Here is a 14,934-nt window from a genome sequence, read left to right as displayed (position 1 = left end):
CAGAAAAATAATTGGCAACATAACTAACAAAAACATAACTGAACCCAAATTGTTTAGCTGGCAGCAGGCAGTATCCAGCTCCCGTCAGGCTGGCCGGCCAGTCTTATATACAGGGCTGATGACAATTAGCAGCAGCTGGGCGACCTGGGGAGAGAAAATGAGGGAGAGTGACAGAACTACGGCCTAGTGCCGTAACACTCCCACCCATAAAACAAACGGTCCCAACACGACCCCATGAGCCCAGAACCCAGGAGCACCCCCTAAAGGCAGCCAAGCAGCCACCAGAGGCCGCAACAGGCACACCTAGGGGAAAAAAAATAAATGAAATAAACCCACTTATCTCCCAAGTGCCAACTAGTCACCAGACCTGGACAAGGCATCGGCCACAACATTGTTCACACCCTTCTTGTGTTTAATCACAAGGTTATAACCCTGTACTAACAATGCCCAGCGCATCAGCCGTTGGTTATGGTTGGACATCCTCGCCAAAAACACCAGGGGGTTGTGATCTGTATAAACATAAACAGGACAATGAGTAGAACACACATAAACATAGAAGTGCTGGAGGGCCAACAGCATAGCAAGGGTCTCCTTCTCAATGGTGGAATAATTTAGCTGATGCTTATTAAATTTAGCAGAGAAGTAGGACACAGGATGGAGAACTCCAGCACCGTCATCTTGAAGCAAAACCGCTCCAGCCCCGACAGAGCTAGCATCGACCTCGAGGCTAAAAGGTTTCGAAAAATCAGGAGCAGCCAGTACAGGAGCACTGCACAGAAGTGACTTTGCTGCTTGGAAAGAATATTCACAGCCTTCAGACCACAGGAAGGGCACTGACGGGCTACACAGAGCAGTAAGGGGAGCGACCACCACCGAGAAGTTCTTACAGAAACATCGGTAATAACCCGCAAACCCAAGGAAACGGCGCAACTCCCGCCGAGTGGTCGGAGTCGGATACGACAAAATTGCCTCCACCTTGGCATTTATGGGCCGAACCGTACCATGACCAACCACTTTCCCCAAGTACGTCACAGAGGCCTTTCCGAATTCACACTTTGCCAGATTTAGCGTGAGGTTCGCCGAGGCTAAACGTTGGAAAACCTCGGACAGTGTAATCAAGTGGTCAGTCCAGGTGTCAGAGTAGACCACAACATCATCCAAATAAACACTGCATTTGGCAACATCACCAAGAACCAGCTGCATAAGACGTTGAAAGGTGGCAGGCGCATTCCTCATGCCAAATGCCATAACAGTATACTGCAAAAAATGATCAGGAGTGACAAAGGCAGAGATATCAGATGCTCGGGGTGTTAAAGGCACCTGCCAGTAGCCCTTTAAGAGATCAAGTTTAGTAATATACACAGCAGGTCCAATGCCATCAATGCAGTCTTCCATACGCGGCAAGGGGAATGAATCCGGCACAGTAACAGCATTCACTTTTCTAAAATCAGTACAAAACCGGGACGTACCATCAGGCTTAGGAACTAAAAGGCACGGAGAGCTCCAGGGACTGCGGCTGGGCTTGGCCAACTCATTATTTAACAAGTAGGTAGCCTCTTTCTTCATGGCTTCACGCTTCTCGAAAGGGCACCGATAAGCATGTTGTTTAATAGGAGCAGCAGAGCCCACATCTATGTCATGCTCAAGGACATTGGTCTGAGAAGGAGTGTCTTTAAATAGTGACAGGTATGACCGCAGCAGGGCCACAATGCCCTCACGCTGCTCAGCAGGCAGATAAGACAAATGAGACTCAATACTTAGCATATACTCTGAATTAGTTAGCCTGCCACACAGATGAGCAGCACATGGCACCTCCAAGCCCTCCTCCCCCGATGGGCATTCAAGGGTAACCGCTGGTCCAGATGACGCTGTTAAAGCCGCAGCCGTCGAACACCCTCGCTCACGGAACGGTTTAAGCATGTTAATATGACACATCCTAGTTTTTCTCCTACGCTCAGGAGTCAGGATAAGGTAATTTGTGTCAGAAACCCTTTTATCCACTACATATGGGCCAGAAAAACGGGCAGACAAGGCAGAGCCCGCTGCAGGAAGCAACAGCAAGACCTTATCCCCAGGTCGAAAGTGCCGCACCACAGCTTTCTGGTCAAACCGCGCCTTCATCTTCGCTTGCGTAGAAGCAAGGGCATCCTTAGCGAGTGACGTAGCCTGCTGTAGCCTTTCTTTGCACTTTTCCACAAAATTTGACACCCTAACCTTAGAAGAGGGCGGCGAGAGAAAATGTTCCTTAAGAACTTTTAAAGGACCACGGACGTTATGTCCAAATACCAATTCAGAGGGACTATACCCTAGGGACTCCTGAGTGGCATCCCTGATCGCAAACAGCACAAATGGTACTCCCTCGTCCCAGTCTTTTCCGGTAGCAAAGCAAAACTTGCTTAACATAGACTTTAACGTCTGATGCCAGCGCTCTAGGGCCCCTTGAGACTCCGGATGGTAGGCACTAGAAACAGAATGGGTCACCCCAAGGGACTGCAGTGTCTGCTTAAAAACCCTTGACAAAAAATTGGTGCCTTGATCAGTCTGCACCACTCTGGGAAGCCCAAAGAGAGTAAAGAATTTCAAAAGTGCCTTAGTAATCGCAGGGGCGGTGATTTGGCGCAAGGGCACAGCCTCAGGGAACCTAGTTGAAACACACATAACAGTTAGTAAAAATTGATTTCTGGACTTGGTCTTAGGCAGTGGGCCAACACAATCAACAATAACATGGTCAAAAGGCTCACCAACCGCAGGCACCGGGTGCAGGGGTACTGGTGGTACAACCTGGTTTGGTTTCCCCACAGCCTGGCAGGTTGAACAGGTGTTACAAAAACAGACCACATCCTTCTTCAAACCTGGCCAAAAGAAGTGTTGTAAAACCCGATCGTATGTTTTAGCAATGCCAAGGTGCCCAGACCAGAGGTGCTCATGAGCCAGCGATAACACATGTGGTCGATAGTCTACAGGGACCACAATCTGAAAAACGGTCCGCCAGTCCTCTGACCCAGTCCGGTTACCGGCCCTAGGAACCCACTTGCGCATCAAGATGCCATCCTCAAGAAAGAACTGTCCTTTCCCCTCCTTTCCCAAAACGGAAAAACATTGAGACAAGGTTTTATCAGATTCCTGAGCTTTAATAAGGGCATCACTTGTCAGTGGGGGGGACAGAAAGGAGACAGGCACCACACAAGGCTTCCCCACATTAGCATCCCCAATATGGCTACGAAAGGGGACCCCATCCTCCCTAAACATAGGGGCCAATATAGAATCACCCAAATCCACTTCGCCCCCCTCCGCCAGCTTTTTCGACTGCGCTCTTGTCAAAACACTGACCGTAAACACATCTGGGTGTCGTTCAGCTAACCAGCCGTGGTCAACGTCAATAGGGAAGCTGACCACTTCAGGAGAAACGTACACTTTTCCCCCAGCAACGTCATTCCCCATAATGACGTCTACCCCCCCAACAGGAAACTCCTCACGAACAGCTAAGGGAAACACTCCACTCACCAACGGAGACTGAATACAGACCCTGTGTAAAGGAGCTGGCACATATCGCATCCCAATACCCCTCACCACAGCACTGGAATGACAGTCAGTGGCAGGGCCCAGAGGCAACACCCCGGAGAGAATAAAAGACTGAGACCCACCGGTATCACGCAAGACCCTAACACTGCGCCTGGCACCTCCAGGGACTGACACAACAGCCTCAAAAATAAAAGGCTGAAAACACTTGTCAGGCGCGGAACCAGACTGCACCACAGGAGGACTAAGTCCAGAAACTGGACCAGCCTGCATAAGTCCAACGCCCTTCGGACTCAATGATGGCTGCTTTCGTTTCAGCACCTCACAGTCAGCCACCAAGTGACCAGGCTTACGACAATAAAAACAATGATAAGGCCTTTCCGACCTAGAGGCAGAAGGCGAGTATGGCTGCGACGGGGTTTCAACAGGGACAACCTTAGCCCCAGAATCACATTTAAAAACAGCCTTATGTGTAAGAGTAAATTCGTCCGCCAAAACAGCAGCTTGTTGTAACGTGGGCACTTTCTGCTCATTCAAATAAACGTTAACACGTTCAGGAAGACAGTTCTTAAAATCCTCTAACAAGATGAGATCACGCAAAGAAGCTAAGGTAACTACCTTACTGGCCGAGCACCACCGGTCGAACAACAAGCCTTTTTCCCGGGCGAAATCCACATAAGTTTGTTCAGCTGCTTTCTTCAGCCCCCTAAAACGTTGTCTGTAAGCCTCCGGAACTAGCTCATAGGCCCGCAATATTGCACTTTTCAACGCATCATAACTTAAACTATCAGCCACCGGAAGCGAAGCGCAAGCGTCCAAAGCTTTGCCACTAAGCTTGCACTGCAACAAAATGGCCCAAAAATCCTTTGGCCAATGCAGGGCGGACGCAATGCGCTCAAACGCACCGAAATACGCTTCCACTTCCGCCTCGCGAAAAACAGGCACGAGCTGAACGTGCTTAGTCACATCAAAAGAGTCCGATGACCCCATTGAAGCGGGTCTCCCCGGGCTCAAACTGCCGCGCGCCTGTAGTTCTAATCTACGCATCTGCAACGCCGTATCAGCCTCCAGCTTTTTTAACTCTAACTCGGCCTCCAAATGCACCCGCTTCAGCTCGACCTCACGTCGGAGCTGAAACTCCCTCTCCTTCTCCTCCTTTCGAACCCGTAATTCGAGCTCCGCGTCCAACTGGATCCGTCTCAGCTCAAGGTCACGTCTGAGCTGAAACTCTCTTTCCTTCCCCTCCTCCGGGGAGGAATCCACCGGCCCGGCAAACCTATGAGGCTTATCCTCCATGCTATCCGCAGTCCGATCACCCACAGGAGGTAGCTGCACCTCCGCGCTCGCCCCGCGATGCACCGGAGAAGTCACGGGATCGCCGGACACAACCGAACCCAAAATCCCCTCCCTCAACAACACAGCGCGCAGCGCTTCCCGATACTCGCTAACGCGCAACGCCGCCGAAACAGGAACACCAAAATGCTCAGCGATCGCAACCAAATCGCCCTTCCTACAGCCGTCAAACACCGCCACCGCAGGATCGGCAACAAACGCTTCCAAATCAAAAGAAGCCATCACCCACCACAAAAAAAACGCCGAACCAAGACAGCTGACGCACACCGGAATCAGCCGGCCCACAACTAACCACACAAAAAATACGACACAAAACCCGAACCAATCACACGCGCGAAGCCACGCAACTCGCCCACCCACAAGAAAAACAGCCAACCAACAACCGGCAGACGCACCACGCGGACCCCCCAGCAACCTATCACACCCCCCACTCGCCTATACTATCTTCTGAGGCTTGCCGGGCTCGAGGCGTGCAGCCCCCGCCAGAGAATCCACTCCGCCCAGGATTCGCCCCGAAAAAAACAAACTAAAACAATAAACGGATGCCCGAAGGAATGGCCGAGCAACTCGGCCAAGCAGAGCACCCCCCTACCTACGCTGGGAGACCCAAGCGAGCGTCATCCACACCAGAACAATCACAGCCGCAGCCCGCGCACACACAACCCCACTAAAACACCACACCTCACCATACCACGACTCCAAAAAGGACGAGCCCCCAATTGTTACGTGCCAACGGCACCATAACGGAGAAAAAAACTTGGCCGGGCGTGGTACAAATGATGGCGCTGAGCGGGGGTTGTAGCAAACAAAAAAAAACAATTTTATTTCCTAACAAAAATCCAAATGTGCAAAAGCAAGTAGTTACAGAAAAATAATTGGCAACATAACTAACAAAAACATAACTGAACCCAAATTGTTTAGCTGGCAGCAGGCAGTATCCAGCTCCCGTCAGGCTGGCCGGCCAGTCTTATATACAGGGCTGATGACAATTAGCAGCAGCTGGGCGACCTGGGGAGAGAAAATGAGGGAGAGTGACAGAACTACGGCCTAGTGCCGTAACAACGGGACACCGGACGCGGGGACGATTAATAGGGGGCCTGCATTGTTGGCGTGGCTGTCAAAACTGACCGTGTGGAATCATAGACAAAGAGCTTTTTTCATTGAAAATTCTTGGGAATAAATGCTTAAATCCCTGAATTCTTTATAGCTATGGATGTAAAACAGTCTCGATTCTTGGTCAAAAGCAAAAAAAAAACAAAACGTGCAGTTAGCATTTATTTTACGTAAATATGTCGATGTTTGATAGTCTATCAGTCAACGTGGCTGCCGCCATATGTAAACAGAGCTTTTCCGGTCAAAATTCTTGTGAATAAATGCCTAAATCCTTGAATTCTTTATAGATATGGATGTAAAACAGTCTTGATTCTTGGTTAAAAGCAAAAAAAACCGCGCAGTTAGCATTTATTTTACGTAAATATGTCGATGCACGATGCTAGTCTGTCAGTCAATGTGGCGGCCACCATATGTAAACAGAGCTTTTCCGGTGAAAATTCCTGTGAATAAATGCTTAAATCACTGAATTCTTTATAGCTATGGACTTAAAACAGTCGTGATTCTTGGTTAGAAGCAAAAAAACGTGCACATAGCATTTATTTTATGTAAATATGTCGAAGTACGATGGTAGTCTGTCAGTCAATGTGGAGTGGCCGCCATATGTAAACAGAGCTTTTCCGGTGAAAATTCTTGCGAATAAATACTTGAATCCCTGAATTCTTGATAGATATGGATGTAAAACAGTCTCAATTCTTGGTCAAAAGCAAAAACAAACGTGCAATTAGCATTTTTTTTTTACGTAAATATGTTGAAGTACGATGCTAGCCTGTCAGTCAATGTGGCGGCCGCTATATGCAAACAGAGCCTTTCCGGTGAAATTCTTGTGAATAAATGCTTAAATCCCTGAATTGTTAATAGATGTGAACGTAAAATAGTCTTAATTCTTGGTTAAAAGCAAAAAAAAACGCGCAGTTAGCATTTATTTTACGTAAATATGTCGATGCACGATGCTAGTCTGTGAGTCAATGTGGCGGCACCATATGTAAACAGAGCTTTTCCGGTGAAAATTCCTGTGAATAAATGCTTAAATCCCTGAAATCCTTATAGATATGGATGTAAAACAATATCGATTCTTGGTTAAAAGCAGAAAAAAGGTGCAGTTAGCTTTTATTTCACGTAAATATACTGGATCTAATCAACATAACGAGCACATTGCCACGATCGACATTGGACTATTGGGAAAATGAACAATCAGAGGGGATGGTTACTATTAAAAAAAAAAAAAAAAAAAAAAAAAAAGAAAAAAAAAAAAACTTGACTATGAAATCTGAATGTCAAAAATTGATATTCGATATTTTCTGCATCCTATATGGTATAATGGGGACAGGTTTCAATAAGCTTCGGCTTCTCCCGTCAGCCCTTTTCTTTTCGGGTTGAATTAATTGTAAACACATAAAAATGCTGTATGTTTGTTTGGATTTGTCATGCCTGAAGGGAAAATAAATAAATACATAAATAAATAAATAATAAATAAATATGTCGAAGAATGATTCTAGTCTGTAGCGGTTAATTTCTCCCATTGATTTTTTTCACGTTTCAAAATGCATGCATGGTACGAAAAATACAATAATTACCTTGAATCCTCAAACAAATCACTCCTGAGACAATCCTTCCTGTTTGTATGCGGTACAGCTTTCATACTTTTTCAACCTAAATCCGGCGTTGGATTGCTGAATGTGTTGACGAACTGCGACCGACTGCGAATACCTGAAGCGAACTGTAGGACGGCCCACTACTTGAAGGCGTTGCGCAGTGGCTGACGGTTGTGACCTGTCAATACAATTATGAATTCTATATTTAGTGTGTGATGATCACTCAGCACAGACCTTTAAAGGTTACAGCCACATGGCATGTATTGCCAAGATAAGAAAACAAAACTTACCAAGCAGCACCTGACGCAAGTGGCATCCATCTCGTTATGTTTTAGTCTTCCAAGACACATTTTCAGCGCATCATCGTGACGTCATGAAAAAATTGTTAGTTACGAAATATTTTCGTTATCGTCATCGTTGACGAAAACAACACTGACAGGAAATCACCATTAATTTAATAATTGGCCTAACGCAGCTACAGAGTAGTAAAACAATGCCGTGTCGAACATCCACTTCAGTTATTTTACTTTAAATCGTTGATTTCATTTAGGTGGCTGGGTGAGACAGGGATTAGGGACAGTCGTGTCAGAGAGTGGAAAACTGAGTTGGACATTCACAGCTCCTCATCTTGGTTACTGGATTGCTGCACCTATGCCAACAACTGGAGGTAAGCGCTAAATATGAGCGATGAAGGCTTTTAATGGCAGAAGATTGGTATCGATGGGTGTATACTTCATATGTCTCCATCTTCAATCTATGTTTTACAGATGTCTTTAGGGGTGACGTCCTCAGTGATTTCTTGGAACAATATCCATCATTCCTGATGGTCGCGGTTGGAGGACTGTTTTGTATTTTTGCCTGCCTTCTTGTTGGAATATTGTGTTGTCACAGGTAAGGAGGACTTGTGTCACGAAGTATCATATTCAACTAATGTTCATGGGGTGAAAACAAAATGATAAATTACTTTTAAAAAAGCTTTAATAAACCATACTTTATACACTTGAAAAATCCTAATTTCAGACCAGCTGACGGGATATATCACTCCTCAGTTGCTTTGATGTCTTCAGGCAGATCAGTTCTTAAGAATTGTGTGTTTTACAGTATGCCCATGCTTTACCATTGGCTCTCCATTTTGTAGTGATTCTAAGCTTTAGTTTTCAATTGGTTTAAAGTCCACTTGTTATGTTAATGGGCTGTGACCAATTGAGTCTTAGGGGTGACTTTGAAAACTTCCTTTCTAATAACAAAACTACACAAACAACAAAAACATAAAAACATTTAAACACATTTTTAAGAGAATATTTAGGTTAGTTTCCCCTCATCGGGAATCCTGTACAATAATTCAGTGATCCCTTGTTTTTCACGGTTAATGGGGACCAGAATCTGCCACAATAAGTGAAAAACCGCAAAGTAGCGCCCATTCTTTCTTGAATGCTTCATTGAGTGAGTCCTCTCAAATCCGCTCAAGCTGCTCACTTACCCACAATGAGTTGCCACAGCAACTGTTTAACAAGTTAAACGATGATTGACGCATGCAAGTTTTGGCTCCCATGCATCTCTAGTGAGATCAAACCTTAACGTCTGTCAATCATCGTTAACTTTAATAAGCAACTCCAGTGCGCACTGCCTGACCAAGAAAAGCGGCAGGCGCGAGAGTGAGAGACTACGTGATTGGACAGCTATATGAAATACTGCATTTATTATTTTTTTTAATGGGAAAAAAAAAAAAAAAATCGACGACGGACTGAGGGCCCGAAGTTTGAAGCGGAAGTAGCGAGGCATCACTGTATAAATAATACATTGATACAAGCACAAGAAAATCCATCATATTGTATGAATGCCAGTATAATTAAAGTTTGTCAAAAAGTACTTTCATTTATGTATAATAACATTGACTTTACTCACCGTGAGTAAGATCATCACGGCGTGTCACCATGTGTGTTTTGATATATCCTATCAAATTGTGATGCACCAAAACGTACAGTATGTGGACGTCCATAATCATGCTCAACCTCTGAAACTACAAAACAATTTCCCAGTTTTCATGGATGTATGGTGTATGGACAGTGAATAGTTTTTCTTTTAAAAAAATTTAAAAAAATTTAAAAAATCCATTCGTATTATACTTACAAATACTTTACAATGCTTCATTTTGGGCATAGTACTAGCAAATTGTGGGACCTTAAAGGGTATGACAACACCTGGGGAAATGCTAATATTCCATCATTTATCCATAAACGCATAAACCTTTTGGATTCATATCATGCCACTTCGTGTAATTACACACATCGCAACACCAAGAAAATGGTAGAAATTTTGATCGATTGTCAAGCTAAAAGGACCCGCCCCCAAGATCCTGGAAATCTAGCATATTGTGTGCGTGACGTCACGACAAGGAAACAACCGGCTCAGTGCTTAGTACTGAATGAGAGTTATGAACCTTTCTGTGGTGTTTTGGGTTACCAATTTGAGCCCAAACGAAAGCCATTGCAGCCTAATGAAAGGATCATTGAGGGGAGCAATCACACTGATGAAACACCGGCAACATATCTTGTGGGAAACACCGAATGGTTTGTTTTGCATTTCTTTTTGTGAAGCTGATACACCGTGACCGCAAAATAATGTAATGAATAGAATAATTATTATTTATTGTGCTATCATAGGTTTTCGCTCTGCCAACAGACACAAATATAAATGAGATTAGAGGATTTGTTCTATATATTTTACGAGCGATAATTTATACATGTGTCCACTCCTATATCCAATGCATGATATGTTTTTATTACAAAACAGTACTCACTCTGGCTATTTCGAGCTTGGCTGGTCCGCTCCTTTGGTTAGCCTGGGGTGGTCTCACCAGAACCAGTCATCGTCCTCTTTCTTGATATCTCGGGACATTTTGGTGGCTGCGCGTGTATGGTGGGCACCGCAACTGCTTTCATCAGCAATTTCTTAGTAAAACCTGATTTCATTTGTCCATAGTTCGAATAGGTTTCAGGTGTAAAATGCGCACTACACAAAACCGTGCCGGAGGCTGGGTCTGCAAAATTAGCCCTCTTAGCACGGACGAACTTTACTCATTGTCTGCATAGTCCAGCTCTTTTTCTCGCGTTCGGGAACTCATGGGTACTACATTGCGACCTATGGCTATTTGTAGACCACATAGCATGACAGGTTTGAACCATTTTAGCGATTTTTTGATAAAACACGAACTTTCATTTCCTTGTTATGACGTCTCCGCCCCATTCTGCTGTTTCCGGAATACTTTCGGAAATGTTCGTAATTTTCGATCAATTTTCGATAATTGCTCATGAATGTGATTTATTTTTTTGTTATCTTGCCACATAACGGTTCTATTGATGTCTCACTGCCCCTTAGTGTTTTAATACCCTTTAAAATTCATGTGCACAGAGAACAAATGCTTCGCAGATTAATTCCAGACTTTGTAAATTACAGAATTTTTACGTAATTTAATTAATGTACAAGCATCGCTATGAGCCAACCCTGCAAACAGCTAATATTCACAAGTAATTTCATTATATATGAAAAAAAAAACATAATTTTCGCAGTATATGGTGCACCTGACTATAAACCGCCACCCACCAAGTTTGACACGAAAACGACATTTGTTCATAGATAATATGCACTGGACTATAAGCCGCAGCTGTCCTCACTGTATTATGGGGTATTTACACCAGAAGATATTAACTTTGTTTGACAGCGACCTCATACAACTGTTGTAAGACCAATTGTACCACCATTAAGCTTTGAACCAATTGGCTGCAAACTTTATTGCTTCAAGATGCTTCATTTGGCCATCACTGCTCCCTTGGGGGAGACAGTCAACCTCTGCTGCCACCTGCTGTCATCACTGTTGTTGTCCAACATGCCTCCTAGCACGAATTGCAGCGCTACAAATGTAAATAACAATCCAAATTCATGTTCTGTGCTACGGATTTCTTCGGTTACTCTTCTAGTTGTTTCATTAATTACTAGTTATAGTATTTGGTAACACTTTATTTGATAGTGGCGCCATAAGACTGTCATTAGACAATTATAATTATGACATGACACTGTCATAAGTAGGGTTGTTCCGATCATGTTTTTTTTTGCTCACGATCCAATCCTGATCGTTTTAGTTTGAGTATCTGCCGATCCCGAAATTTCCTGATCCGATTGCTTTTTTTTTTGCTCCCGATTCAATTCCAATCATTCCCGCTAATTTTTCCCGATCATATACATTTTGGCAATGCATTAAGAAAAAAATGAATAAAACTCAGACGAATATATACATTCAACATACACTACATAAGTACTGTATTTGTTTATTATGACAATAAATCCTCAAGATGGCATTTACATTATTAACATTCTTTCTGTGAGAGGGATCCACGGATAGAAAGACTTGTGACTTTGTATATTGTGACTAAATATTGCCATCTTGTGTATTTGTTGAACTTTCAGTAAATGATACTGTGGCCTGCCCAAATGCATGATGGGAAGTGGAACCATGACTGTGCGTAGTGCTACCAATTGATAAATCTTCTCTGCGTTGGTCATTAATATAAGGTGTTAAGAAAAAGATCATTTACTACCTTGCTTCCCCACATTGCTTCCCGTGATATTTCTAATCGCAGGGAGAGGGATTGTAAGGCTTTAGCCAATTAAAATAAGGATCTGAAGGCTGCCAAAATTCATTCTATTCATTTTGCACTGCCTTTTATCTCTCTATATAGGTAAAACGGCGCTATTACAGATTGAGCGCGACAATGCGTGGGTGGGTCGTGCAGCGCATGCATTATTTGCATCAAATATTTTAATGTGATACATTTTTAAAAAAAAATAATTACCACCATTATCGGGATAAATTTGATAACCCTACCGTAAGCCTAAACTAAAGACTCTGGATGAGTGTAACATATTATGTTTGTAACGTTAAGTACAATTGGAAAACGATTTAATAAAAAAAAAATATATATATATTTTAAAAAAGGCATGGGCGATATTTTTTTGCCGATTCCGGTACTTTGAAAATGACGTGATCGGACATCTCTAGTCATAAGCATTAATGAATGCTTATAACAGATGTCAATTAGTGTTATCCAGCAAATTATTTCACTTTTGAATGGATTAAAAGATCCTAGCTGGACATAAATGGAGTTAGTGACATAATTTGCTGGATGACACTTAATGAAATCTGTCAATAAGTGTCATCCGTGTCATGTCATAATTATGACGGTTTTATGACGCCGCTGTCAAATAAAGTTTTACCTATTAACCCAAATACAAATAAGTCGCACTGGACTATAAGGCGCAGGATTCAAAATGAAGGAAAAAGTAGTGGCTTATAGTCCAAAAAATCTGTAGTAATGTACGTCAAAATGAGTTTCAAAGCTGCTCCTTAAAGTATTCTCTTTCTCCTCTAGAACCTCGGTGAGGCAAACTAAAGTCACACGGTTGCTACCACTGATGAAAAAAGACCAATTCACCATGACGGGCAGCAATGAAGACATTGAGGGATCTACTCAATCTCAACATGGCCTGAAGCAGTTTACTGAAAAAAGGGATGAACAACACAATGTCAATGTAGCCATATACAATGGCAATATTATAGCCAATCCCAATGCTTTGCCTGGTATTGCTGAACCCAGTGATTTAGATCCTTCAACCAATACGACTGAGCTGATACGACTCCCAGCATGTCTGACAGAATCTCTGGTATTTTACAACCAGCCGCTTGCCATTATGCATGCTTCTGCATTTTTCCAAGGGGAAGACCAACAGGAGCAGCCCCATTGGAGTAAATCAATGGCTTTGTACACTGGTGACACAGAGAATCTGAGTGAAGAAAAATGCAGCCAAAATGCATCACAAGCTCTAAACCAAGTTGGAGATTCTGAAAGCAAAGTTAGCAACTTGGAAAACGCTCAGGTACCAACAACCAGAGGCCAGTATGGCCTTCTCGAATCTGCCTCAGTTCCAGAAACATTAAGCAAAATGAAGGTCAGTAGACATTCGATGGACGCTGTGACAGAACTTTCAAAAATTCCTTCGTCGCAACCTCCCCGGGCCTGGTTCGTGAGTCTCGAGGGCAAACCTGCTGCTGAGATCCATTACGCCGTGGCGGAGCAGCAGAGGAGAAGAAGAACGGCGGAAAGTCAAGAAACCAGTTTAGATTCGGGAGTGGATATGATCGAGATGAACCAGACGCCCAGCAGGCGAGCTGTCACTCTGGAGCGGAACGCTACTTTTATAAAAAGGACGTCCAGTGGCAAACATATTTCTCAGTAGCTAAGCAACATTCATGTCTGTTTGACAATGTGTTCGAAGGAAGGATTGTGGCTCTTTTTTCCACATTTTCACTACTCTCTGCATTTGTCACACTTACAAAACAGCATTTTTGCTGAATCGTCTTATATAATATTATATAATCTTATGTAATATTGATGGAACGAGGACCTGGCTGCCTCTCATGTTAGTGTGCTTGCATTAACTCTTGTTCCACATTAGAATGATAAGACAAATGTATTTAATACATTTTCACAAATTGCTTTTGTGTTTATGTACATTCATAGGTTTAAAATACCACCAAGTTCATCAACCAATGATTTTTAGTTTAACCTTTAAATGTTAATTTGTGTTTTATCCCAGTGACTCCTTTTCCTGAACACCCTCAACACAAACAGTTTTTATTGCATGTAGGTTTCGTCATGTAATCTCATGAACTGAAATTGTCTTAATGCAAATGAACTACTTTCTGCTGGCATGATGTCGAATGACACATTTTTAAACATAAATAAATTAAAACTGCGATGCATGTGTACGTGTTATTGATAATGTTGTTACAGGTTTAAACAGTATTTTTTTTCATCGTATTCCCCCATAAGCAAAGAATTTTCTAAGTGCCAGTGCGTGTTGGCAGGGTATATCCACTAGAGGTCAGGATCGTACAATCTTAGTTTCCAAATACTGTTTGTTGAACGGGAGGTAGAACTTGAGAGGTAAGAGTGGGTGTAAGGGCCGCATGCCTACCTCACAGTCGACGGGTTCTGGGTTTGATTCTCTGCTCATGCCTTCCAGTCGGCACTGGCAATTCCTACTTCGTGGGTGAACAGCAGGTACTCTAAATTGAGGCATTTCTGGGTTTTGTTTAACACTGGGCAACTGTATCAGTTATTTCAGAAAGCTTTTAAATAGTGTTGGGAATCTCTGGCATGAAGCCGATTCGATATGTATCTAGATACACAGGTTGCGATTCGATTAAAAAACGATACATTTTTAAGGCCGAGCGATTCGATACGATTCGATTGTGTAAGAACGATATGGTTCGATAGAGTGAAAACGATACGATAGTAAA

General features: G+C 43.3%; 1 protein-coding gene across 1 annotated transcript in view; it reads left to right on the top strand.

The window, feature by feature from the left end:
- LOC130927323 (protein FAM171B-like) overlaps positions 1-14,390 on the top strand; it is a 33,530-nt gene extending 19,140 nt beyond the window's left edge. The window contains exons 6-8 of the mRNA XM_057853082.1: positions 8,128-8,244; positions 8,345-8,468; positions 13,004-14,390. Coding sequence (XP_057709065.1) covers positions 8,128-8,244; positions 8,345-8,468; positions 13,004-13,868 — 1,106 coding nt within the window. The 3' untranslated portion in view covers positions 13,869-14,390. The remainder of the gene's footprint in view (positions 1-8,127; positions 8,245-8,344; positions 8,469-13,003) is intronic.
- Positions 14,391-14,934: the final 544 nt, after the last annotated feature.

This window comes from Corythoichthys intestinalis, chromosome 12 (genome assembly GCF_030265065.1).
Source record: "Corythoichthys intestinalis isolate RoL2023-P3 chromosome 12, ASM3026506v1, whole genome shotgun sequence".
NCBI classification, from domain to species: Eukaryota; Metazoa; Chordata; class Actinopteri; order Syngnathiformes; family Syngnathidae; genus Corythoichthys; species Corythoichthys intestinalis.
This window is presented reverse-complemented; position numbering and strand designations above follow the sequence as displayed.